This window comes from Emydura macquarii, unplaced genomic scaffold (genome assembly GCF_026122565.2).
Source record: "Emydura macquarii macquarii isolate MOO-44397 ecotype Brisbane River unplaced genomic scaffold, CSIRO-AGI_Emac_v2 contig_52, whole genome shotgun sequence".
NCBI classification, from domain to species: Eukaryota; Metazoa; Chordata; order Testudines; family Chelidae; genus Emydura; species Emydura macquarii.
Genome location: NW_027130189.1, coordinates 77,948 through 105,630, shown reverse-complemented (window position 1 = coordinate 105,630; position 27,683 = coordinate 77,948). Strand labels below are relative to the sequence as shown.

Below are 27,683 nucleotides of genomic sequence, written 5' to 3'. Positions count from 1 at the left end.
TGCTCAAAACAGGACCAACTCCAATTAAATCATCATAAAATACTAAAACGTCAACACAACCAGACTCCGTCTTCACAGAAAATATGACATAAACACTCCCAGCAGTGTATGGCAGCTTGTATGCAACAGATTCTATTCCTGGAAAATGTTGTTTGGTTTTGAACCCAATTTTCCTATTTAAAAAAATGGTAGCAGGCTGCCTATGCACAAAACTCTGATGCTGAGCTTAGAGACCCTCGTGCTTAGAAAACACATTCTCTGGGCTATCACCTGTGTTAGTTACCTAATTTTTACTTTCCTGCATCTATTCCTTTGAAACAGAAATAAACTCAGTAGTGGTAGGATAAATGGGCTTGCAATTGCAATATTGCTTCAAAATATTAATATTTTCCACCCCTGCTTAATGCTCAGTTTATAAGTAAGAGGGTCAGAAATGTTCCATCTGGATGCTTTATCATATGAAGAGTGGAAAAGGGAAATTTTCAGGGAGAGTGTATGATATCCTCAGGGAGGGGGAATCTTCTTTTGCTTGAAAAACTGACACCCCCCTTTCTTTTTTCAAGTTAAAATGTCAGGTTTCCTTTGTTTTTAGGTGAAAAGCTTTAGCTTCTGGTTGCCATCTCCTGAAAAATTTTCCATTTGGGGGTTTCTGCTGCAGAGTCAAAATTTTCCATGTGTTTTATTTTTCTTTTAGTTTCTTTTTCTGACAGACTTCAGAAGTTTGATTACATTGATAATGACATTTTTTTAAAAGTTCCAGTCATAATTCTTAAATTAGCCTTGATGTTAATTACTTAACTTACGTAATTGAAGCAGTAACTTACTGTGCTGTTCATTGCAGATTGTACTCCAACTTGCTGTACGTTCAATCCACCATCTCCAAGGTCTATCTATCTCTCTATCTATCTCTCTATCTCAATGTCCCTACTACTGGATTATCTACATGCCAGAGGGAAAGATTTCAAAGAATCCTTTCACCTGCTTACCCTGAGACTGACTTGATAACACTGGACTCAAAGTTGTTGCTCTCTGCAGATGAGCTGAGTCTGATCATCACTGACGTTAGAAGACTGATGCTGTAGGAGGCAATTTATCCATTTCTGTTTCCTCAGGGCTTGCTGGACTCATTCCCTGGAGCCCTGCGCACCCCAGAAGCAGAGGCCCAGAGATAAAAGTGCATCAGTTCACACATGAAAAAGCCAAAAGGGGCTAGTATGTTCCTCTGGTCTGACCCCTGCCCAGCACAGGTTGTAGGATCTCCCGCAGGGTTCCCTGATTCCAGCCCGGCTTCTGTGCTATCCATGCAGCACATTTACAAAGGTATTTGGGCAACTAAAGACGGTGGCAGGAGACTCGTGTGATTTTCCAAAGCTCCTAAATTCCATGGAGATTCAATGGGAGTTAGGCACCTCCCCTGCTCAGGTGCTTTTGTGCATACTACATAGTCGACATCTCCATCTTTAAGTGCATGAATTCCTTTCTAAAGCTGGCTGTGCGTCTAACTTCTTAACTTCCTGGGCTTTCCTTCATTTTAAGAAATACTAAGCCAGGATTTGCAAAGGCGACTAAGATATGCAAATGTTGGATGCTGAAGTGCCTTGGCCTACCTGGAACACGCCAGCCTGTGGTGATATAAGTACAACCAGGCAGCAGGGGCTGGAGAGAGAAGGTCAAAACAACTGTAGCTCTTGCAATATAAGCCCGGTTTGCAACTAAGTTGCTCTCTGTGCCCCAGTTTCCCTGCTTGTAACCTGGAGGATAAGAACTGAGACAAGATGAATAATTCGCAAGGAATCATTCATTCACAATTCAGTTTTGTCCAAGCCCTTAATAAAGTTTCATGGATCTGGGTGAAATATTTGTTGCTTTTTTTTTTTTTCAAACAGAATTTGGCTGTTTCCACAGGAACGTAGGAATTGCCAGAGTCGAGGACCCTGAGTCTGACATGGGCCGGCACCACAGATGCTGAACCACCAACAATAACACAAGGTGATGGTGTGGAGCTGCTCTCTGCTGCATCGTTTGCCTGAGTCTGCTGAAAGCCTGAGATAATGGCTCTGGGAAGGGCAACTGCCCCAGGTTTCTCCATGGGCATTCATCTCCCAGCCGCACTCCTCTGGAGGACCCCGCCAAGACCTCTCCAGCAGGAGGCTCAGTGTGCAGGGGGAGGAAAATTGCACAGCTATCCCAAGCCCGTCACCCAAGCAGATACACCCTGGTTGGGGAGACAAGGATTGGAAGGACCTATACTGCCCCCTGCCGGTCTGTGGGCACCTTGCTGATCCCAAGGAGTGTTGGGAGGTGTTGGCCAGGAGGTGTTACCTGAGCTATAAATTGTTATTAATTATATTGATAACCGAAGAATTCTCAATTAACACTCAGCAGTTTAGTAAGCTCTTGTCCCAAGATCAGGGCCAGCATTATTCAAATTACGGCTCAGCTGGGAACCCCAATGTGCGTGATTGCAACACTCACACTTAGGGAAACCCTTCCGCATTTGTCATAAGTGTATTCATACAGTTCCCATAGTCACCAACACTCTCCCCCAGTAAGGTGTATAGAGAGAATGCAGAATGCACATCTGAACATCCATAGACTCCCACCAGCCCTCGCAGGACAACCTGAAACGTTAGTTGTTATCTTCCTCTTCACCATCAACTTCCTCTTCCCAGCACAGAGACTGGGATACAACTGTAATAATATATTCTTCCGACACCACTATGCCTAATGTTCTCCCATCTTCCTTCTTTGTGTTTCTTCACCTAGCTAAAGTAGGGGTGCTCTTCTCCTATAGGCTAGTTTCTTAGTTATCTTAACTTAGCATATACGTTAATTCATTGCCATGGAGCTCCTAAGGTCAGACATCTGCAAATGTTCCTACCCTAAAATATCCAAAACCTAGTATCAGTTTATATTCCCTGTGGTTACCTGATATATCCTAAACATAATTTTCCCAGTTTACCAATAACTCAGGGTCATGATTGGGCCATTTATCTATGCCAAAGTTTATAGCTCTCAATAACTTTAAGATAAATACTTAAATTAATTCTTTACAGGATACAGGCCTGTGGGTTACTGCTCAATATATGCCCTTGTTGCCAAGAAGGCTAACGGCATATTGGGCTGCAATAGTAGGAGCATTGCCAGCAGATGGAGGGAAGCTAAAGGCTGCTATCAAATCATCCCTCATTCTTCTCCTTTGCAGACTAAACAAGCCTCATTCCCTCAGCTTCCCCTCATAAATCATGTGCTCCAGCCCCCTAATCAGTTTTGTTGCCCTGAGCTGGATTCTCTCCAATTTGTCCACATTCTTCCTGGACCAAAACTGGACACAATACTCCAAATGAAGTCTCACCAGTGCTGAATAGAGGGAAATAATCACTTCCCTCGATTGGCTAGCAATGCTCCTACTAATGTAGCCCAATATGCTGTTAGCTTTCTGGCAACCAGGGCACACTGCTGACTCATATCCAGCTTCTTACCCACTGTAACCCCCAGAACCTTTTCTGCAGAACTGCTGCCTAGCCAGTCGGTCCCCAGTCTGTAGCTGTGCATGGGATTCTTCCGTCCTAAGTGCAGGACTCTGCACTTGTCCTTGTTGAACCTCATCAGATTTCCTTTGGCCTAATCCTCCAATTTTTCTAGGTCACTCTGTATCCTATCCCTACCCTCCAGCATATCTAACACTCCCCCTAGCTTAGTGTCATCTGCAAATTTGCTGAAGGTGCAATCCACCCATAGCCATGCCACTGACAAGACACTTGCAGTACCTCTGAGTGGCGCCAATTGATAATTGGGCCATCACACGCTCAGGTTAATTTTTTCAAGGGATCTTAGAGCAGCCTGGGGCTCCAGAGGTGCAATGACCAGGTCACCAGCCTGGGGTATATGCTCTGAGAGTCACTGTCCTATGTCACCAGTTACGGGGCTGGTAGCTAATCTGTCACCACTGAAGGAAACTCGCATGTGTGCTCTGCTGACGGAGGAAAGCCTTATTGCAGACTAGGTGACACTGGTGTTTATAGTCGCAGGTCCGCAGGTAGGCCTCCCTTGGCACTAACCGTGTGGTGCCGTATCTGGAGACTGTAGCACCATTCCACAACATCTTGGGCATCTGAGCAGCTCCATTTAGGATTACACTGCTCACCCCATATGGGGAAGGGACTAGGAAGGGTGCCCTCAAAACTGTCTGCTTCCATAGAACCTGACCGGACCACTGCATTTGGAAGGTCGCACACCTAAGCAGTCGGAAAATGAGCCAACGTGCAATTACAATGGCTTTGTGGCATGTGAGGGCTCTGTGTGAAAATTTTACAACCAGCTGACCTGAGAGCAATTAGGGTGATAGGAAATAGAGGCCAAGGAGGGGGAGAGAGACATCTCAGATGAGGAGATGAGAGGGAGGTAACTGCAACTGGCTGGGCATGGAAACTGGTCAGAAGCCAGAGTTAAGACTCCCTACCCTTTCCAGTTGTTTTACATGTTTTCCTAGAGTCCCCCTTCAGATGTGATCCCTTGATTTAGCCTCAGGGGACCACATGACAGTTGAAGCAAGGAACCACAGGCTTCACACAGGAACTTCTCAAACACACACACTTTACTCATAGGCTGTGTCAACGCTAGAAATGTGGCATTGAGCTACCTAGTTAAATCAACCTAACGTTGTAACGTAACCCAGGCCTTAGACAGCCCTAGCAAGTCACAGACCTCTGCAAAAGAATTCAGTGGGAAAATAAATAAAGAAGTACAGCCCATTAAAGCAGAGTGAAAGCTCCTTGGTGGATTGTGCTGGTGGATCAAAGCTGCGAGGTTCACAGTGGTTGGGGCACACCGGCAGTGCATGGGAGCTTCAGAGTCTTGGCAGAGCTGGGAGTGCGGTGGGGAAGGGGTGCCATTGAAGAGCGAGGGAGTCATTTTGGAAAATGACTTTTTGATGTTTTGTTTTGGGGTTTATATCTCCAGAATCCCTCTCTCAAATGGCCCCATATTTGGTCACTAACAACTCCAGCTCTGCACAGCCTCCACCCTTGAAACAAACAAGCCAAACAAACTCTGCAAACTATCTGGAAAAAAATGACTTATGTCTCCTCAAACCCTGGCTCAACGTACTCCGAATTTGAGTCACTAGCCCTACTCTGCACCATCCAGAGGCACACCGAATTTCAAAGGAATTCAAATAAGCTTGGCAATGTTAGAGAATTTTGAAAGGTCAGCTTTTAAACAGTAGCCATGATGCAGCAGTCGCTATAGTGGTGCTCCTAGGCCAGAATAATATTCATCAGTTTTTTTCTCAACTAGGTACACACTGTACAGAATTCTATCTATTAGCCATGTTCCAGGAATTTTCTTGGAGGAATACAATAGAATTGTGCTGTTAAGCAATGAGAAGCACAGCTACAGGAATAAATATAATACTAGGAATACCAGCACAAATATTCAGCTCCTGTGAACTGGCATAACTCCATAGCACTAGGGCAATTGACACCAGCTGAATAACTCGCCTAACTGTCTTTAATGGAGCTATGGCTGATTTATATCAGCTGGGGTCTTGCCTTTCATATTTCTTCAATGTCTCTGATGTACCCACAACCAGTGTGAATGAAATATTTTTAAAATGCCATTCAGCTTTGCATCTCCAGCTGAATGAGCCAAATTTTAGTGTTGTCTGAAGAAGAAAAAAATATGAAGTAGAATTACTGAGAAAGAAAGAAAGAAGTCGGGCCATTTATCCCAATAGAGGTTAAAGATCAGAAACAGAAAATCTCTGCAACACTGAATTCATCCAAAGTTCTAACCCTAGTGGGAATGAATTGGTCCATGACCATTCAAAGTTACACCTTGTATTATGGCCAAAGAGCTAAGAACGTGCAGACAGAGTAGGAACTTTTCTCTCATCCTTGGTTCAAGTTCACAGGCAAAGAATATGGATTAAAACTGTGACAGGCCAGACCCTCAGAGGGGTCAAATTGGCCATAGTTCAATTGCCATCAAAGGCCTGGGTCATCAGTTGGCAGAAACAGCTACTCTGAAATCAACGAGAATGCATTGATTTACATAAGCTCGGGATATGACACTTCGTTTTTAGTGTTTGCCTCGGGGTACCTCTTAGTGAAAAACTTCAAGCTGCCAGGGAAGCCTGAGCTGTGGTTCCTCTGGTGGCTGCATCCCAAGAGCTGCTGATGCAACCCATGAATAAAAAAACCCTGGCTCCCCCAGAGGTGATTTTGTGGAGCTAATGAAGGAACCGGCTATTCCAGGCCAACTGAGCTTCTTGTGCCACGAGGCTCTGAGCTGTTATAGGTCACATGTCTGTGCTATAAATATATATTTGATTTGGCAAATACCTTGAGATAGTCCTTGGGCCTCAGCCCTGCCTTGTTTTTAACCAAGGCTTCTTCCACGGATGCAGCCAGCCTGTGAGATCCAGGGCTGGCCACTGTTTCCCTCTGTGAGGTGAGGGTCAGCTAGGGTAGGGTGGAAAGGTTGTTTGTTCATAGGTGAGATGATTGCTGAGATCTGAGACCTGGAGAGCAGATTCAGCTATTTAGCCCCAGAGCAGGGACATCCGAGATTGTGACCAGGTCTGAAGCCTGAACAAGCTCTAGAGCCATTTAGTCCATCAGTTCTCAGCCAAGGATCCTCAAGGAAGGACGCAGTGATCGCCCATCTGTGGAGAGGATCCCTGTCTGCTGGGGAGGGCAGAGAGACCCAGCAACTCAGGAAATTCAGTGACAGGGCATACAGACAGCTGCTGGATAATGCAGTGATGGGTACATGAGAGAGAGACACATGCATGAAAATATAGAGATAAACAGTTGCCAATGATTTCTAACAGCGGAGGATCAAACGCATCGCAAGCTGGGAAAGATTTCTCCAAAGACCGACACAGTACGTTTGCTATTTCAACTACAATGGTTAGAATGTTAATGTACAGGACTGATGTAAGAACACAAATCTGAGTGGCAATTTGAACTCTTTAAGACTTTGGCTATCAATTCAATACAAGCAGGAGAGCCAATCAGATTTTTTTTTTAGAAGAAAATTATGTCTTTTTATAAAATCCCCCAAATTATGGGGTTTTGGCCACAGAGAATCAAACATTTTCTGCTGAAAACTGAAAGATTCCAACCAAATCCCCCTCCCACCGGGAAAAAAAAGTTTTCGGTTTTTTGATAGAGAGACGACACTTGCCATGAAAATGTGTTTAAGTGAAAACACAGTTCTTTTAATCGTTTAAGCAGAACATTTTTGACCAGCCCTAATTGGATATTAACTCTCAGCCAAGGTGGGAAACGCTAATAGGTCCAAGTACACCGTAATTTCTAAACATCGTCATTTTATTACATGCATTTTTATTTCTGTTTCAAAGACGTATTTCTGCAGGATGACAGAACTGAGTAGACAGCAGAGGTGATGGCCCATGGAATATGGGTTGTACCCAGCAGACATACTAGCATCTGGAAATTCAGAGTCAGAATTGAATCAAGCCATCACAGCCTATCTATCTTGACCCTGCTCAAGGACATTAAGGGCACATCCACCCTGCAGTTGGGACTGTGCTTCCCAACTCAGATAGGCAGACGTCACTAGCTAGGGGTAGCACAATACAAACCCACCAGATCTCTGTGGGTACATAATCAGATGCTCATGCTATCTTTGGCACAGTGTAGGTGGACTCACTCTAGGTCGATGGGACTAGAATCCAGATCTCCTGGGATCTCTCACCATATCCACTATGCAACACTGCTGCCCGTCGAGCACAGATGCTGCACATGGGTGCACGGAGCTGACGCATGATAAGACATATCCCCCCCAGAGCTCATAATCAAGCGGACAAGGCAGAGAAAGGAAACAGAAGTGGCTGGCCCACGGTCACACAGCAGAACCGAGAAGATAACCCAGTTCTTTTGCCTCCATTGACCACACAGCACAGACATAAAGTCACAGAGGGAGACGGCACATCCCAGCGGTAACTGAAGGATGCGGCTCGCTCATCATCACCCAGAGATGGCAGCATAGCTGGGATTGGTGCCATCCATCAACTTGTAACCAGGTAGCAGGTCATCTATACACCGAGCTTGGGAGGAATCGTTACAGACAAGCCGGCACTTAGGATGCTCAGGGAGTCTGTTGTATTCCTCTAGAAAGTGGGAATCAGGCTCTATTGATGATTTAGTATTTTAATTTCATGCCCAATGTTATTGCTCCATTGCTCGGCAGAGCTGAGGGACCAAATTTGCTAGAACTGTGGGCTTGGGCTGTAATTTGTCCCAATCTGTGAAGCATTTCATCAGGTGACATCGTGGGGCAGATCCAGAGAGGGTGTAAACTCGTCTCTCTCACCAACAGAGGTGGGTCCAATGACAGATTTTCCCTCACCCACCTTGTCTCTCTTGTGGTCCGATTGCCAGCAGTGAAGAGAACTCCCCAGTCGTAGTCAGAGAAGTGAGGAGAGCTGTGTTCCTTTGATACTCACATCATGAGAAGTTTCAGAGGGGAATCAGGATCGCTCCCTCTGACACGCTAATCCTGACTCGTGACCCTCTCCTTCCCTCCACAGCCATCGCACAAGGCGCTGAGGAAGAAAATGTCCAACCAAACCACTGTGACCGAGTTCCTTCTCCTGAGAGTCTCTGACATTCGAGAGCTGCAGATTTTGCACTTTGTGGCGTTTCTAGTGATTTACCTGGCAGCCCTGGTGGGGAACCTTCTCATCATCACAGCTGTAGCCCTCGACCGCCACCTTCACACCCCCCTCTACTTCTTCCTGATGAATCTGTCCATCCTAGACCTCGGCTACATTTCTGTCACCCTCCCCAAATCCATGCTCAACTTCCTCATGAACACCAGATCGATTTCTTATTCTGTATGTGTTGCCCAAGTCTTTCTCTTCGTGTTCCTCAGTTCAGCTGATCTCAGCATACTGACCGCCATGACGTACGACCGATACATCACCATCTGTCAGCCACTGCATTATGGGAGGGTGATGAACAGGGGAGCTTGTGTCCAAATGGCAGTCGGTGCGTGGATCAGCAGTGCGCTCTACTCTGGCCTACATACCAGGAGCATATTTGCAATATCTTTCTGTGGAGGCAACACGGTGGATCAGTTCTTCTGTCACATTCCCCAGCTCCTCAAGCTCGCCTGCACCGACTCGTACCTCAGTGAAACCAGGGTTATTCTCTTTAGTGTGGTCTTATTGTTAAACTGGTTCGTTTTGATAATTGTGTCGTATGTCCTGATATTCAGAGCAGTGCTGAGAATCCCCTCTGAGCAGGGCCGGCATAAAGCCTTCTCCACCTGCCTCCCTCACCTCACTGTGGTCTCCTTGTTAGTTTTCACTGCCTTCTTTGCCGACCTGAAACCCCTCTCCAGCTCCACGTCAGGGCTGGATCTCGTGATGGATGTTTTCTATTTCATGGTCCCTCCAGTGCTGAATCCCATCATCTACAGCATGCGGAACAAGGAGATCAAAGCTGCCCTGAGGAATCTGATTGTGTGGAGTTTCTTCACCAAGAACGAAAGGTCCATCTTTCTCTGATGACCTTGGCTTCATTCTGCATTTCTTTACAGGTATAATCAACTAATGACATTTTTGTCTCCATGAGAACATGCTGTGCAATTTTTAAGTGAAAAATGCTGTATTTACAGTAGTAAATTCAGACTCTCTCCACTGACTTTAGTTTTGGTTGCCTTTCAACTACTGGCCCTTTTTCAGGAACAGTATTTTTGCTGTATAGGAAGGCAAGTTGAGGAGCGAGGGAAGGAGGAGCATGACCATTGGGTCTGGAAGTCTTAATTTTAGCACATGACACAGAGATCGGGACCCCATTTAAGATCAGAGTCCTGCTCTGTGTGGGGGCCAATTGTCATCATATATAAGGACTTGCAAGAGATACTGCTGGAGAGATTGATGAAACACAAACAAGATCTATCTATCTCTCTATCGAAGATTTGTATACTGCCAACAGCACCATTCTCTCTAATGACCTTCTACATAAAATCAGTAGCCATATCAAAGACCTTAGTAGACATCATGAACTCTATGGCTCTTCTTATTTTTCAGGGTAAAAATACCAAATGGATTGCAATATCAGTGCATTAGCTTTCTGTTTTTTCTTTCTGCCTCTGTTCTTTAGTTTATTTTTTTTAAATCTAGTTGGCTGGAGGGTTGATTTGTTCCTTTGTTCCATGTGTTTTTAAGGTGGGAGTGCATGGGGAGATGGTGCGTGCTTAGTTAGACAGCGCTGTCAATATTTTGTCATATTTTGGGAAGTCTAGGTTGGATATTAGGAAAACCTCTTTCACTAGAAGGATGGTGAAGCACTGGAATGGGTTACCTAGGGAGTTGGTGGAATCTCTACCCTTAGAGGTTTTTAAAGTGCAGCTTGACAATGCCCTGGCTGGGATAGTTTAGTTGGGGTTGGTTCAGCTTTGAGCATGGGGTTGGACTAGATGATCTCCTGAGGTCCCTTCCAACTCTAATCTTCTATGCTTCTATGATCTATTGGATCATCCCAGGTGTCATCTCTTTGATGGGGTTTTCTGAGCGAGCTGAAGTTTTTTTCCCCACAGTGATAAAGGGGTACAGAAGAGGTGTCTGCATGGCTGAATTCCTGTTAAAATAATTTTGGAATAGTGGTGGGGTGCAATTGTGTTATTAATGATGTGTTATGGAATCAAGAGCCTTATAGACACATTTTTTATTATTTTAACCTAAATCAATCAATCAATATTATGTCATTCTTGCTATTGTTGAAAAGAGTTCGTTTGTTGGTTTTTTAAGAGGAAGTTGTGCAGTGTTTCTTAAAGACACTCAGATGGATAATGAGGCCAAATTTGTATTCGATTGAAGTCAATGGGATTTAGCTGATGTCTTCAACGGGATCAGGATTTGGCCCATGAACACAAAGATCCAAGGGTGGCTAACGGTGGGTTATGGAAAGTGAGTGCAACTGAGATGAGCAGGTAAGATCCCTATCTCAGCTAAACCTTTGCTAACACAAAGTGGCTCCATCAACATTGCTGATATAACAGTGCCCGGTTCTGGACCAAAGATACTAGCCTAAATTCAATAGTGAGATAAACACTTGTATTTGCAGTGTTGTTGCAACCATGTTGATCCCAGGATATTAGAGAGACAAGGTGGGTGAGGTGTTATCTTTTATTGGAATAACTTGTGCTGGTGAGAGAGCCCTGCTTTCGAATTTATACAGAGCTTTCCTTCAGGTCAGAAGAACAGTCAAAAGCTGGTCTTTCTCACCAACAAAGCGGATCCAATAAAGATATCCCCTCACCCACCATGTGTCTCTAACAAATGCTGATGTAAATTATTTGTATGGCATCATATTGTTATATTATTGGTGTCAGTGAAAAATGCCACTGACCTGCCATTCCATACATCAGGGGTTCCCAAACCATGGGCCATGGGTGGTAGTTTGGGTGTGTCTTGGGGGGTGTAATGTACCCCCAATTGCATAAATTGGTGGAGTAGTGACTAGCGATGCTCCACAGAGGAGCCCAGAATCTCCGATGAGTGGTAGAGGGCAGAGCGGAGTTGTTGGGAAGTGGGCGGAAGTCCAGGTGAAGGGGCTGTCCCCAAAACGCTGGCTCTCAGGGTGGCTGGAGGAAATAGTGGATGGCTCGCGGCTGTGGCCACTCCGAGCCGCCGCACCCCACTGCTGGTGGCTCTCGGGCCCCTTCAAGTATCAGTCCCCACCCCCATGGACTGGGGCTCGATGACACTGTTCTGTTTCTGCCTCGTCAATGCTGTAATCAGGACTGTCATAGGTAACGGCCAGGCCCGACAGGTGAGCCCGTCCCAGACAAGGGGTGTCTTAATTCCCAGGCAAAGTGCTCCATGGTCTGCACCGATCCCAGCCCAGCAAGGGGCTCTATGTGTGGCAGGCAAGGAAGAGCACAGTCTCCCATCAGATGAGATATGAACTTTCCCCACTGGCGATTCCGAGTAGGATATTTCTTCTTCAGGTTTGGCTGTCTGCTTTGAGATCACAGGAGCTCCGCCTCGGAGTTAGTGACCTGGAGGGACCCAGAACAGGTGGGACATGCCGGCCTCGGCCCCTAGAGCATGACATTATCTGGCGGCCATTCCTGGAAATGACCAGCCACTTCTGTCTCTGAACAGTTCTATATTGTCTAACAGTAGAGGAAATGCTAGTGCTTCTTTCCATGGGAAAGTCCGAGATTTCAGAATTTGGCTTTCTACCAAAAAAACCCAAACCAAAACAAAACAAAACCACCACACCCAGCAAATAACCAAAAAAAAAAAAAAAATCAAAATATCAGATGAGTTTGCAAAACGAAAAGTTTTAAAACGTCTATTGGAAAGTGTCAAGGAAAAAGCCAACATTTGGGAGTGAATCATTCGGTCAATAATTCTCTTCTTTCTGACATTTCAAAACATCAGTAGTTTTGGCATTTTTCACATGTTGAAATTCAGATTACATTGAAAGAAAAGAAAAAGGCCCATGTCTGTCGCTGATTGTTCTGAGGAGGCGTGTATATGTGTGTGATTATGAGCAGAAGTGTGTGTGTGTGCATGCGTGTCTGTGTAAAAGACTAGACAAGAAACAGGGAGAGACCAAGAGCAGAAAGAAGAAAGAAAAGCAGTGGTCTGTAAGCAAGATGTGAAGCCTACAGAGAGGTTCTGGGCTCACGTTTCTAAATGAAGCAAGCTTGGGTCTATAAACGAAGAACGCTCCGTTTTGTCTTTGGTTCCTCCTGTGTTCAGAGACGCAGGAATTTGCACATTTCTTGTAAATAAATAAGATTGCATCCAAGAAAGCACTGGACATTATCGTCATTTTCTGCTGCCAGCTGGAGCAAGCTAAAAGGTCCCGGACTCAGACTAGCCACTTGTGTCAAAAAGGGCGACATATCCAAACTCAACTTACTGAATCAACACAGGCATAAATAGGTGAAATCTAATGGTGATATACAGAGTGTTATACACTGTGACCTGTTGATCCCTTTTGCCCTTTAAGTCTATGAATCTATGACTCTATTTAGCTGCATTACAATATGTTGGCATCTGGTTCTAACAGAATTGAGCACATTGATTCCTCCCCCACCCAAAAAAATAAAGTTTGGACAAACACAAAAGGGAAACAACCCTGGTGTCATAATTACACATGAGAAATGAAATTATATATTGATAAGAGGTAGCCATTTTCCCCTCCTTGAATAACACACACCAAACGTTATCCAGATATTCACCCAGGGTCAACAGAAGCAATATATATAGAACAGGATCTCTGTATTAATTACATACTTTTATTATTATTATTATTATTAGTAGTAGTAGTAGTAGTATTGTTGTTGTTGTTGTTTTATACAACTCTGTATTCATTGTGGAAATTAATACCATCAAAGAACACATGGGAAAGATGAATATACCATTGTTTCCTTACTTGTGACCGAATACTTTATAATCTAACGTAGAAATCCCAAGTTTTAGAAGAATGTTAACATTGATGGACCCATTAATAAGTGGAAAGGACACCTCAAAGAACTTGATTCCCATTGGTTGGCCAAGTCTACGCAGGCCATCAACTCAACTCAACAGCACTTCTGTGTGTTTGTTTGTCTGTCTCTCGCTGTACTGAGATAACCTTTGAATAGCACATCTGATCAGGCCATCCACAGCTACAACCACCTCTGTAATTGTCGATAGATCGTAGAATTGGTTCATGTCACCATTAAAGCCCTCCATCATAACAATACTTAATCTCATCGCAGCCAATTCTTCCAACACAGTTTTTAACGTCTTGACACCCTGCATTACCCTTAGAGAAAGAAGACAGAAACCTAGTGGAATGATTAAGAGGAAATGGGTGGGAATGGGAGTATGTACACAGGGGAGAAAATGAGGAGCCTGGTATGGAGAGAGGAGGCAATGAAGGAATACACAGGATCACTGCTATGGGGGAAGGATGGAAACCCTGGTATTGGAGGAAGACAGGATGAGATGCACACAGAACCCCCAGTAGAGGGAAGATGGGGAGGAGCTGTGGGGAGTCCCTGTAATAGAGGGCGATGGGAGGGTGGCAGACAGGGAGATTGTGGGGAGCAAAGGGAAGAGGACTTCATACACCTCAGGTGTTTGCAAGAAGCTCTGCTGACAAAAGGTATGAAAGGTGAGACCCACATGTACAATACATTTTTACTGACATAACTAGAATAATCCATTTTTATGGAAAAATGGGGAAAGAATCTAAAATCAAATATTATTTAAAATAATGGGAACAAATCTGGAGGAAGGCTAAAAACACATACATTTGTGGAAGTATTCACGCAAATTATGAACAAATACTTCATGTATGTGAATTCACTACACTTAAGCTTATTAAAAGATATAAGAAATGTAGTCATAAACGCTAGAGAAAATGTGGAGGAATAGCAGTCTGTCTGTATACATGTTGGCAATGCCCCCAAAATAATCAGACAGAAATAACACAACATTTTAGAAAAAAATTAATTGATTTTTCAAGAAAGGGCCAATTCACAGTTATTCCTAGTAGAAAGATCTCTTTGTGCTCACATCCTGGAGAAGGACAGATCCACCAATATTAGTATCATGGAGAAATTAAGTAGGGGCAGTCCTTCCAAAGGAGAAAATGGTAGAGATCCCCAGATCATGATCAAGTAAAATGTATAAGGAGTTAATACTTTATTTGGAAGCTGAATATAACGAAAACAAACTTCATGCGAGGAGACTGACCAATACATTTTTCCCTACTGTCACAAATAGGAATTATGAATGAAAAAGTTTAATCTGATGGAAAGTCCATGTGGGATAATTATTACAAAATAGAAGAAAAAAGATCACTCAAGATAAATTCTGTTTCTATAATTTCCTCCCTGAGAAAATGATTCTTCTCATCAGTCTCCTGATGGCCATCTTCATCTCGGCATTTCTCAGCACGTAGATCATCGCGTTCAGCATTGGTGTGATTGCAGTGAAAAAGACTGAAGCCAACTTGTCCAGGGGGAATTTCCGGAAGGGCCGAGCATAGATGAAGATGGAGGGTATGAACTGTAAACACACAACTGTGATCTGGGTTCCACAGGTGGACAGAGGTTTGTGCTTCCCTTCTGTGACATGTTTCTTTATCCTGACTAAGATGACGATGTACGAAACGAGCGAGATGATGAACAGAATTATGACAAGCATCCCGCTGTTGGATACCATCAGCAACTCGACCAGGTAGGTGTCGGTGCAGGCCAGTTTGATGACTTGTGGAACATCACAGAAGAAATTGCCCAGGACGTTAGGACCACAGAATGGCAAATGAAGGACCAGTCCAATTTGAGCAATTGAGTGAGCAAATCCACCCAGACATGCCCCTGCCACCAGCCACATGCACACACTCTGGTTCATGATAGTAAAGTATCGCAATGGTTGATGGATAGCTACATGCCGATCAATAGCCAGCAATACAAAAACAAGAATTGCAGCACCAGCAAAGAAGTGGAAGAAGAACATCTGGAGGATGCACTCATTAAATGAGATGGCTGTCGGCTGGGAGAGGAGATCCAACAGCAATTTGGGTACAGTGACCGATGAGTCACTGACATCTAGGAAAGCCAAGTTGGCCAGCAGGAAGTACATGGGGGTGTGGAGCTGGTGGTCGGTGATAACAATGGTGATGATGGTGAAATTTCCCAACCAAGTTGTGACATAGACTATGAAGAAGACGACGAAGAGGCATCGCTGCAGCTCAGGACTCTGGGTGAGGCCCAGGAGGAGAAATTCTGTCACTGTGGAACTGAGGTTGTGCTTTTCCATTGACTAGCCTCAAAACATGTCTACAGAGAAAATTAAGAATTAGTATGAAGAACTTCTAATTGCTCCCTTCTTGAATTGCTAATATTAAATCAATATTGACTCCTCTTATACACAATTTTGTTTAGGAATTTTCTTAGCTTACTAAATGTAATCAACCTCAGTGGAGGGCAACCCCGTTTCAGCAGATGCTAGAAGCTACACCAGTGGTTGTCCTCGGTTCTGAGGTCATTTGGAGTGAAGGAGAGCAGCCTACACACCAGTTCAAGCCGCTGGCTAGCCCCTATCTCCAGTTATCTTCCTGCAGATTTGATGCAGCACACGTCCTGGGGCCCAGAGGGTCAGGATTGCGAGGAATGTGCATTTCAGAGAGTGCTCTTAGGATGGACTTCTCAGAGTCCGGTGGTTCTCAATGTGCGGGTCACAAGGAAGTGTCAGGAGGTCATAGTGACCAGAATGCCCTTCCTGTATTCATAAGTGGAAAGGAGGTCCCAGGTAGTGCCTGGTCTCAACTGAAGAGTGGTTGGATTGGAAAATCTGAGAACCACTGATTTAGGAGATTCACATGTCCCACTCGTGGCCTTAATATCCGGGGTACTGAGCATCTGTAAACCACCTTAACCAAGTGATTATTGTTGTTCACCTTCTAGTGGCTACAAGAAGAGAAGGAATTAAGTCTTACTGTCTGTTGTAGGTATTGCATGTCCTCACCATGTCTGAAATTAATACAGTCACTGTAATTAGGTGCCCATGGGGCTTAATTTTAAACACCTGTATTTGAAACTGGTGAACACAAAAATTATTCCATGTATGAATCCAGATTTAAGTATTTGAAACAGCTGGAAAACCACTTCCATGAAATAGTCAATATTTCTAATTGTTAAATTTCTAAAGCAAATTGTCATGTCAATGGCAATCAAATCCTAATTTTCATTTAATTTTCAAACAAGGTGGGTTTTTTTTTCAAATTTCAAATTGAAATTGAATTTTTCATATTGATTCTTTTTTTATTGGTGGGGGAGCCAAAAATATTTTAAAACTGTTGGTGTGAACAATACCATCAGCACTTGCTTCTTTTATCTATAGACCTCAAAGTGCTTTACAAAGGGGGTTGGTAACATTATACCCATTCTGCAAATGCAAAACTGAGGCACAGACAGGTGACGTGAGTAGCACAAGATCACCCAGCCAGGCACTGAAAGAGTCAGGAAAAGAACTGAGATCTCTGCAGTCCTGGTCCAACGATCTTTCCACTTGACCATGCTAATTTTAGTCTCACACAATGCCCCCATTTTTATACTTTTTTCCCCCCAATTTCTCAAGATTTTCCTTTCCAAACTTTGGCTTTTGAGGAAACCTCATTTTTTTACAGGAAATAGATTTTGCCAAAGAATGTCAACCCTAGTCCTAAATGTCTCCTCCTTTCAGTTACTGCCCTGCCATGGACACATTCTGGGACCCTGGGTAATTCAGATCCCCATTCGGTCTAGGATTTTCAAGGGGGAATAAGGGACTCAGGCCCTGTCTACACTTAGCTCCGAGATTCGGCGGCAGTCGACCGGAGTTACACAAGCTACGCAAAAAACATGCGTAACTCCCGTCGACTTCTCTGCTTCTCTTCTGCGGGCTGTCTTCACTGCATTGCGCCGATGGGAACTGTGTTCCTGTCGATGCCGTGCTACGCCACTTGAGAAGGTGGTCTTAATACGTCGATTTCTGAATCGACCGAGCGGGTCTTCACTGGCCGCTCAGTCGAGCCAGAGAAATCGATCTGACAGCCAATTTGCTGCCGTCAGTGTAGACTTAGCCTTAGGCACAGGGAATCTCACTTGGCTCTTTCATGCGTTTTTTCCAGTTTTCACTTCCCAGCTCCAGACCTCTCCAGAGATAACGCCTTTCATTTCAGAGCAGCACAGACCCACTGCCATAGGAAACACCTGGTCAGCCAAAGTTAGTCATACAAAAGTGTCAGATAGTTTTGGTGGTAAAGGCTGTATGAGCAGTTTTCCTTCTAACTGACTTAGGTTCCTGTAAAATGCAAGCTAGTATATGAACTGTCCAGAACATACTTCCTCTCTGCAGTAACAATGCCTATGACTAGTACCACACTGCAGATTTTGTACGACAAGAATCATTACCTCCCTTAACCTCCTGTGCTGGTGATCAGTCGTCTCGAAACAATTGAGGATGGGTCTGGGAGTCGCATGTCATCACAGATCATTGCTCTCCTGACTGGCTGGGGAAGGGGAGCTGGTTCCAAAGAGGAGACAAGACCAAGAAATCTTTCCCTTATATCCTATCTGACCCAAGACTGGTGTCAGGATCAATGGCTCACTGAAGTCCCCCAAGCTTTACTGAGCCAGATCAAGAAAGTTGCTGCTTCGTAGAATTGAGAATTCAATCTCAAGGGGAATAATTAATAAGTCCCTGAAGTTTTTCATTTTTTTTATGTTTATTTTTAGCCACTCAAACTGAACAGGCTCTGGAAATTGACCACGTTGACTGGGCTTGACACAAAAAGACCATGTGGGACACAGGACCTGCTTACATCAATCTCGCTGGCAATGTGACTTCATTTAAATTTGGCTTCCACCACACTGATTTAATAACATCACCTCCCTGATTGGCATAGACTCAGGGTCGATGTGATGAGGTCAGCGCAGTGTAGACACTTCAGTCAACAGTTGTTGGCCTCTAGGAGCTGTCCTACAATGCCCCACACTGACTGTTCTGGTCACCGTTATGAACTTCTCTGCTCAGAGTTCAGGTGGATAGGAAGCTCCTCCTCCCTTTAAAGCCCTGCACATTTTTAAAATTCCTTTTCCTGGTTGTCCAACACGGCAGGCCACCTAGCAGCTCCCCATTGTTGAGTCTAATTGCCCGGTTGTCTATGTCGGCTACATGCTCTTGACATGCTCCTGCTAGGCACATAAATACCTTTAAAAATCTGGCCACTATGAGACTCCTAAGTTCCTAAGTCACTTTTGAAAATAAGACTTCGGTTCTTCAGTCATGTAGGTGATTTTGAGAATTTTCCCCAATGACAGTAAGTGGAGAAGACTCCGTATGTGTATGTTTGTGTTTACATCAGAGCGAGAGACAAGCCAGACAATGTATAGCCAGGGCTACACGAGAAAATCTCTGCTGGTTTAGCTATACTAGCTAGCAGCCACTTCTATTTTAAATGTACCAGTGTTTTGCTAGTGTAGCTTATAGCAGTTCTCTGAGAGAAATACACTACAGCAGCAAAAGTGCTTTTATGTCTTTATAATCATGTTTACACTGGGATTTTTACCGGTATCGAAATGTCTCAAAATATCATTCCTCCGAACTGGCATTGCTAGATGACAAAAGTTTCTAGAGTAGATCTGACTTAGGTGGTTTTTTTGCAAGCTTACATAATAAGTACATTTCTGATTCTTCGAGTGTGTTTGCTTGTCAAGAACGTTGCACACCCATTTTTTTTTAGTGCACATTATTATGAGTGTTTTCCTGAGTGTAACTCAACCTGCATGTGAGTGTTTTTTTTTTCCTGGCTGTGATTGAGAATGTTTGTAATGTGAGTATCTGTTTCTCACCGTGAGTTACTGTGTGTTCGCTTGTGAATGTACAGTATCCTGTCTTTGTTACTGAAACAACCAAAAACCAAACAACCAAACAAACTCATTCACCCCAGGATTAATACTCGCATCTTGTTCGTTAAGATCTTCTTCTCTGAAAGCCACCTAGGGGTGATGGACAACCAACACATTAACATTTAAAAAAAGATCTCTTTCCTCCCCACACCCACCATATCGAAATATTAGATAATTATTGAGTTACAGAAGGGTAATCATGTTAGTCTGTTTTTAGCAAAACAGCGAGAGTCGTGTGGCATCTCAAAGACTAACAAATTTATTTGGGCATAATCTTTCATGGGCAGAAACCCACTTAGTCAGATGCATGCGTCCTTGCAACAAACCCCGTTGCCTACTCTGCCTGCATATCTACTCAAGTGACACCAACACAGGTCCTCACCACATCAGCCACAGTTTGTTGGCAGAATTATTTATTCATTCATTCATTTATTTCTGGTAAAGAATCTCAACCACCTGTAAAAGTCTCAGGGTAAAGGACGGACACGTGGCTGTGGGCAATGGGGGAGGACGGTTTGTGGGGAAACTCTGGCTTTGGACTATGGGGAGATGGATTGAATACCCCCCATGCCATAGACAACCTCGGCAGAGCACAAGTAACTCACATCTTCTCCCCCTAATGGGTTTTCCAGGGTGAATAAGGAACTTAAGGGTCCAGTTCCCATTGCTTTTCACTGACAGTTTGTTGCCCAATACCCCTAAAGTACTTTGACATTCACAGGCTCTGTGCCTCAGTTCCCCTTCCAGAAATGGGGATAATATTACAATTTCCCTATTTTGCAGGCTCCAAGTGGATATGGAGAGCCATTTGTTGGACACTATTGAAATACCAGAGTTCCCAGTATTATTGCTCCATTTTTCAGTGTTTATTAGTATTCTCATTTCTTAGACAAATAAGCCTTAATATTTTTGCATATAGTCTTCATGCTAAAGAATTCTACTACCTCTACTGGAAATATAATGATGGTAGATTTGTGTTGTGTAGGAATAAAAATGTTAAAGAAAGAAAGAAAGAAAAAATAAATATATAGTAAAAAACCTGTTTTTCATTGGCTTATTTCCAGCACTTTCACTTCCATGGTGCATAGATCTTTGTTTACCCTCATTAGAATCTTGGACACTGTACGAAGAACAGACAAACCAGTGTAGACATGTATCTACATAAGAAGGAGTGATTTCTCAATTGCCATCATAGCCCAACCTACTATAGCACTGATTTGTGTGTGTGTGTGTGTGTGAGACGCAGAAGATTTCTTATGAAATTTTATTGAATTTATTCATGTCTCTGTCTCTCTGATGAAGAGGAAATCCTTCCCATAACATTTCTTGAAGCACCATCTGAAACCTTTTCTCCATCAGTAATTGGAATAAAGAATTAATTTGTGTACATGTTGTGTTCACGTGTGTTGAGACGCAGGAATCTTGGGTTCTTTTCCAGGTTCTGAAGGGTAATGCTATCTAGTGGTCACAAACACTTCTAACACATTCCTTCCAGCCTGTCCTTGCCCCAGTCTGTTTCCATCCCCTCAGACTCCTCATCCCAGTTCCAGGCTCCTTACCCAGCCTATCCCAGTTTCCCCCTCTGGACTTCCCATCCACGTCCCAACCGTGCTTTCCCCCTAACTCCTTGACCCAGTAACCTTTTTCAAGCCACCACCAATATACCCACTGCTTCAGCTCCTCCTCTGATTTGTCTTCTCCACTCCCACACCAGGGGGAGCACTGACAGACATATTACCTGAGCACCTCACAATGTAACTTGATATTGGCTGAGAAATGGATTATCCCCATTTTACAGATAAGAAAATGGAGGCACAAATGGTAAAATTTTCAAAAGTAATAGCAGCCAGATTTTCAAAGGTACTTCGATATCTAAACATGTAGATGTAATCAAGGGCCACATTATTAAAGGTATTTAGGTGCCTAGTCTGGCTCCAAGGGAATTTTGAAAACCACACTACACACCTATCTGTATGTTTAGTCTCTGAAATACCTTTAACAATCTGGTCCCAAGTCACTTCCATGTCTAAGTGCCACTGGCCTAAGTGACCTAGGCCCTTCTAAAAATTTCACCCTACGGGACAGATTTTCAAAGGTATTTATGTGTCCAGTGATACAGCTAGGAACTGAGGGGCAGATTTTTAAAGGAATATAGCTGTGTAGTGGGATTTTCAGAAGTTTTAGGCACCTAGGTGCTTTTGAAAATCCTACTAAGTGCCTCAGTGCCTTTAAAAAGCTGGGCATTAGGCACTTTTGAAAATATCGCCCTCTGACACTCAGCTCACCTTCATCTCAGCCTATCTGCACTTCCTGAGAGCTTTCCACACAACTCTTTTCACAGCATTATTTTTCAGGCTGTGGATGTGATACTGGATGGACACTACCCAGAGTGATAGAACAGCTAGAGGCAATTCATACCTAGCTCACAAATCTAGTCCCACAGATCAAACCAACCATGATGAGGGGGGATGTGCATGTGGAAAAGTTTTGCGTCTTTCCTCCATGGAACATATCCTTAGGATGGCAGAGATGATGAACATGTAGAACAGGTTTGGCAGAAGGAACAGTAACCCTAAATCATAATGAAGGCAAACAGTCAACAGTGTGCCCTTGTTGCCAAGAAGGCTAATGGTATATTGGGCTACGTTAGTAGGAGCATTGCCAGCAGATGGAGGGAAGTGATTATTCCCCTTATTCAGCACTGGTGAGGCCACATTTGGAGGACTGTGTCCAGTTTTGAGCCCCCCACTGCAGAAAGGATGTGGACAAATTGGAGAGAGTCCAGCGGAGGGCAACAAAAATGATTAGGATGCTGGAGAACATGACTTATGAGGAGAGGCTGAGGGAACTAGGCTTGTTCAGTCTACAGAAGAGAAGAATGAGGGGGGATTTGATAGCAGCCTTCAACTACCTGAAAGGGGGTTCCAGGTAAGATGGAGCTAGGCTGTTCTCAGTGGTGGCAGATGACAGAACAAGGAGCAATGGCCTCAAGTTGCAGTGGGGGAGGTCTAGGTTGGATGTTAGGAAAATCTTTTTAACTATGAGGGTGATGAAGCACTGGAATGGGTTACCTAGGGAGGTGATGGAATCTCCATAAAGAGGTTGTTAAGGCCCGGCTGGACAAAGCCCTGGCTAGGATGATTTAGTTTAGACTGCATCTAAACTATGCTTCAAGCCAGTCAAACAACAGATCATTCACAGCTCAAAGGAAATAATTTCATTAGTTTCTGTGGGAATTGGATCAGGTCCTAACTAGACAAAGCATTAGATTGTACCGAGGTATGCGGCTGGAATACTGTGTCCATTAAAGGTATTCACAATTAAAGAAGAGCATTGATAAATTGGAGACAGCTCATGAGATTCATTAAAGGATGGAAAACATGCCTTGTAGGGATAGACTCAAGGAGCTCAGTGTATGTAGTTTAAGAAAGGGAAGGCTAAGGGGTGACTGGATTGCAGTGTATAAGTATCTACATGGAGAACATATGCTTCATAATGGGCAATTCCATCTAGTGGAAAAAAGTGTAACACGACCCAATGGCTGGATTGGTTCAGGTTGGTCCCTGAAGCAAGGGGCCAGGATGGGGAAATGGAGGCCCAACAGTGGAGGTTGGCTCCTAGGGTCAAGGTGGGGAAATCAGAACACATCAGGGAGGGGTTGGTCCCTGGAGTGAGGGGCTGGAGTGGGGAAATCAAGGCACAGTGGGGTGGAGTAGCGGGTTGGTCTCTGGAGCAGGAGGCCGGGGTAGGGAAATTGAGGCACAACAGGGGGGAGGATTGGTCTCCAGAGCAGTACATCCACAGATCTGTCAAGGGAGCCAGGGCTGGAATTCAGGGCCACTGGCAGAGCCGTGTGTGTGAGATCCCAGCGAGGACTTAGCCGGGGGCTGCAGGTCAGGATTGACAGGCACTGGCAGAGCTGTGGGGGTGGGAGCCCAGGGCTAGGATAGCGCAGGGGCAGTGGGTCAGGATTACTGGGCGTTGGCAGGGCAGGGGTGGGAGGTTGGCACAAAAATAGGTTATAGGGGCCTACGGATCAGGATCTATCAGAGCTCTGTGCGTGACGGCCCAGAGATGATGTAGCAGGGGACTGCAGGTCGGCCCTGTTGATCAATACATGCTGGCTGTCCTCCATACAGCCAGGGCACTACAGAGTCAGGACTGAGGTGCACCTGTGTGTGCACACTTGTGAGCCCAGACATTAATAGCATTCGGTGGGGTGGGCTGTGGGTTAGGGCTGAGGGCAGAACTGGGGATAGCGGGCAGAACAGCAAAGCCTGTCACCATCCAGGTGCGTTGGCTGATCCCTGTCACTGAGGCCTAGAAACCTGGAATTGCCTTTCACTCGCTGTGCCTGGGCCGTGCTGCCTTGGCCAACCACGTGGGACTCTCCGGTTTGTTTACGTCAGTTTCACGGCATTGCATCCTCCCCTTGCATTCCCTCACTTGGGGGGACTCTGGTGGAATTTATGAATGGAGGATCACCTTTCACAGTGGCTGGCAGAACTGGCTTGACCCCTTTCCCTTTACACTTCTTTGTCTAACTTTAATCCATGCTTCTGACTTTCTTTCCTAATCAGCCCCGATGGGACTGCCGCCGGGACCTGCTTTTCTCAATAACGTTTCCATCTAACGGCCCTCTCCGGGACCCATTAAAACAAGGAGTAACTTTGTTTCTGCTGCTGGTGCTTAATTGCTTGAGAGGTTTGTCTGCTCTCCAGGCAGTGCCTGGATCTCAGCTGAGTGTAACATTTCTCAAAGTGCAGATTAAGGCAAGTGAAGTTATAACAACCTGTGTCTCCTCCTGTAAATCTCTATAGAGTCACGGGTGCTGCCTGGCTAATTGGAGAAATTACTTCTTAGTAGATACGTTGCTAACGGGGATTATTTTAATGAGCACATAATGAACAAGGATTTTTTTATGTAATGATCAAGCCAGAGACAATGCAATTAACATGTTTCAAATGAAATTGATCAGGGTTCCTTCTTGTTAGGCGGCTGTCACTCCAGATGTATGATCAGACCTATAGAAACAGCTGCATACTTAAAGTCAAGTGCCTTACACTCTATGGACAGTCTTCATTGCCACCTCTTTGATCAGCCCCCAGGGGACCAAGATACTTCGATTCTCTTGCCAGCTCCAATTCCCACCTGCTTTGACTGTGAAATTAGCTGCAAATGGAGTGAGAAGGAATATATGTCAGTTAACTAAGAGCAGGATATATATTTTTTAGATTAAATTTAATCTCTATGACTGTGAAATGGGAAATTTAATCTCCACGACTGAAATGTCAGCAGCCCCTGCTTACGTGAGAACATAAGAACGGCCACATTGAGTCAGACCATAGGTCATCCCGCTCAGGTATCCTGTCTTCTGACAGTGGCCAGTGCCGGATGGATCAGAGGGATTGAAGAGAACAGAGCAGTTAATGAGTGATCCATCCCTTGTTGTTCAGTCCAAGCTTCTGGCAGTCAGAAACTTAGGGACACCCAGATCATGGGGTTGCATCCCTGACCATCTATAGTTTATAGCCATTGATGGCCGAATCCTCCATGAACATATCTAATTATTTTAACCCTGTTATAGTCTTGGCCTTCACAATATCCTCTGGAAAGGAGTTCCACAGGTTGACCGTGCTTTGTATGATGAAGTACTTTTTATGTTAATTTTAAACCTACTGGCTATTAATCCCTGCCTATCCTGGCTAATAGCCATAGATGGACCTATCCTCCATGGACTTATCTAGTTCTTTTTTGATCCCCGTGACAGTCTTGGCCTTCACAACATCCTCTGGCAAGGAGTTCCACAGGTTGACTGTGCTTTGTGTGAAGAAGCACTTCCTTTTGTTTGTTTTATACCTGCTGCCTATTCATTTCATTGGGCAACCCCTGGTTGTTGTGTTATGCAAAGGGGCAAATAACACTTCCTGATTCACTTTCTCCTCACCATTCATGATTTTATAATCCTCTATCATATCCCCCCTTGGTCATTTCTTTTCCAGGCTGAACACTAGGTCCCCATCTTTTTAATCTCTCCTCATATGGAAGTTGTTCCATAACTCTAATAATTTTTGTTGCCCTTCTATGTACCTATTCCAATTCTAATGTATCTTTTTTTAAGATGGGGTGAACAAAACTGCATGCAGTATTCAAAGTGTGGGCGTACCATGGATTTACACAGTGGTATTATAATATTTACTTATTATCTGTCCCTTTCCTAGTGGTTTTGTTAGCTTTTTTGACTGCTGTTGCACATTCAGGGGATGTTTTCAGTGATCCATGATGACCCCAAAGTCTCTTTCTTGAGTGGTAAACATTAATTTAGACCCATCATTTTGTATGTATAGTTGGGATTATGTTTTCCAATGTGCACTACTTTGCATTTATCAATACTGAATTTTATCTACCATTTTGTTACCAAGTCACCCAGTTTTGTGAGATCCCTTTGTAACTCTTCTTTGGATTTGATTATCTTGAGTAGTTTTGCATCATCTGCAAACTTTGCCACCTCACTGTCTACCCGCTTTACCAGATCATTTATGAATATGTTGAACAGCACTGGTCCCAGTACAGATCCCGGAGGGACCTTGCTACTTACCTCCCTCCATTGTGAAAACTGACCATTTATTCCTATCCCTTCTTTCCTATCTTTTAATTAGTTACTGATCCAGGAGAGGACCTTCCCTCTTATCCCATGACTCCCTATTTTGCTTAAGAGCCTTTGGTGAGGGATCTTGTCAAAAGCTTTCTGAAAATCCAAGTACTCTCTGTCCACTAGATCAACCTTGTCCACATGCTTGTTGGCCCACTCAAAGAATTCTAATAGATTGGTGAGGCATGATTTCCCTTTACAAAAGCCATGTTGACTCTTGCCCCAAGAAATCGTGTTCATCTATGTGTCTGATAATTCTGTTCTTTACTATAGTTTCAACCAGTTTTCCTAGTACTGAAGTTAGGCTTCCTGGCCTGTAATTGCTGGGATTAACTCTGGGGCCATTTATTAAAAATTGGTGGCATATTAGCTATCCCCCACTGAAGCAAAGCTCTGTGTAGGTCAAAAGCTTATCTCTTACACCAACAGAAGTTGGTTCAGTAAATATATTACCGCACCCTCCTTCTCTTTATCATATCCTGGGACCAATACGGCTACAACAACACTGCAAACGTGCCCATTTAAGTGATAGATAGATAGATAGATAGATAGATAGATAGATATAACAATTGAACAGGTGAGCAGAGACATGATTAGACAGATGAATGGTGACAAGGCAGATTGACAGAGATGTAGATGTTTCACCACGCCACCAGTGAAAAAGTTTTTTGTTATATCCAAACTAGACCTCCTCCACTGCAACTTGAGACCATTGCTCCTTGTTGTGTCATCTACTACCATTGAGAACAGCCTAGCTCTATCCTCCCTGGAACCCCCTTTCAGGTAGTTGAAGGCTGCTATCAAATCCCCCCCTCATTCTTCTCTTCTGCAGACTAAACAAGCCTAGTTCCCTCAGCCTCCCCTCATAAGTCTTGTGTTCCAGCCCCCTCATCATTTTTGTTGTCCTCTGCTGGAGTCTCTCCAACTTGTCCACATCCTTTTTGTAATGGGAGGCCCAAAACTGGACACAATACTCCAAATGTGGCCTCACCAATGCCAAATAGAGGGGAATTGTATATTTTATAGATATATATTATGTTTTATATAACACCATGTGCATCCCTTAGCCTCCGCTTCTATGTCACACCTAGTACACAGCATAGATACCCCTGTTTTCCATGGTCTCGCATCTTGTGTTGTCATTTCTATTTGTAGAAAATTAGTTCAGAGTGGTTGGGCAGATCACTATTTCCACCTCACACTAATGATGGCATTGGACGGCCACTCTACCTTCACTTTTCATGATGTAAAAGCCAGCAGATGTTAACAGCACTTAGCGAATCAACCCCAGTGATGACACTGCATTAAACTTGTGGTAGTGGGGGGAAGAACAAAATTTCTGGGGTCATTTTAGTCGGCATATATGTTATGTGATCTGGAAAGCAATTTGCTGCATCACTAAAAAGGTGTTATTTCAGATCCCCATCTGATGTAAATCAGGTTCGCTCTGTTGATGTCAATGGGGAAGATTTTGAGTAGATATAAATGTGTGTAGCTGAGTTTGAATCAATGGAGTATGAGTCTCAGGTGACGTAAATAGACAGCTCAGATGAAGTCTTTACACTGGCAGAGGATCTGGAGGTAAACGTCC

At 44.1% G+C, this 27,683-nt stretch overlaps 2 protein-coding genes across 2 annotated transcripts; one reads left to right on the top strand and one right to left on the bottom strand.

Annotated features, from left to right (window-relative positions):
• The first annotated feature begins 8,770 nt into the window (after positions 1-8,770).
• On the top strand, positions 8,771-9,541 carry LOC137166047 (olfactory receptor 14A16-like). Its single transcript, XM_067567648.1, has one exon. The coding sequence runs from the start codon at positions 8,771-8,773 to the stop codon at positions 9,539-9,541; it is 771 nt and encodes a 256-aa protein (XP_067423749.1).
• Positions 9,542-14,866: 5,325 nt separating this feature from the next.
• On the bottom strand, positions 14,867-15,808 carry LOC137165744 (olfactory receptor 4D2-like). Its single transcript, XM_067567197.1, has one exon. The coding sequence runs from the start codon at positions 15,806-15,808 to the stop codon at positions 14,867-14,869; it is 942 nt and encodes a 313-aa protein (XP_067423298.1).
• Positions 15,809-27,683: the final 11,875 nt, after the last annotated feature.

Bases quoted from the DNA above. Each gene is read 5' to 3' on its own strand.
- LOC137166047 (XM_067567648.1), top strand. From the start codon at position 8,771: ATGAATCTGTCCATCCTAGACCTCGGCTACATTTCTGTCACCCTCCCC.
- LOC137165744 (XM_067567197.1), bottom strand. From the start codon at position 15,808: ATGGAAAAGCACAACCTCAGTTCCACAGTGACAGAATTTCTCCTCCTG.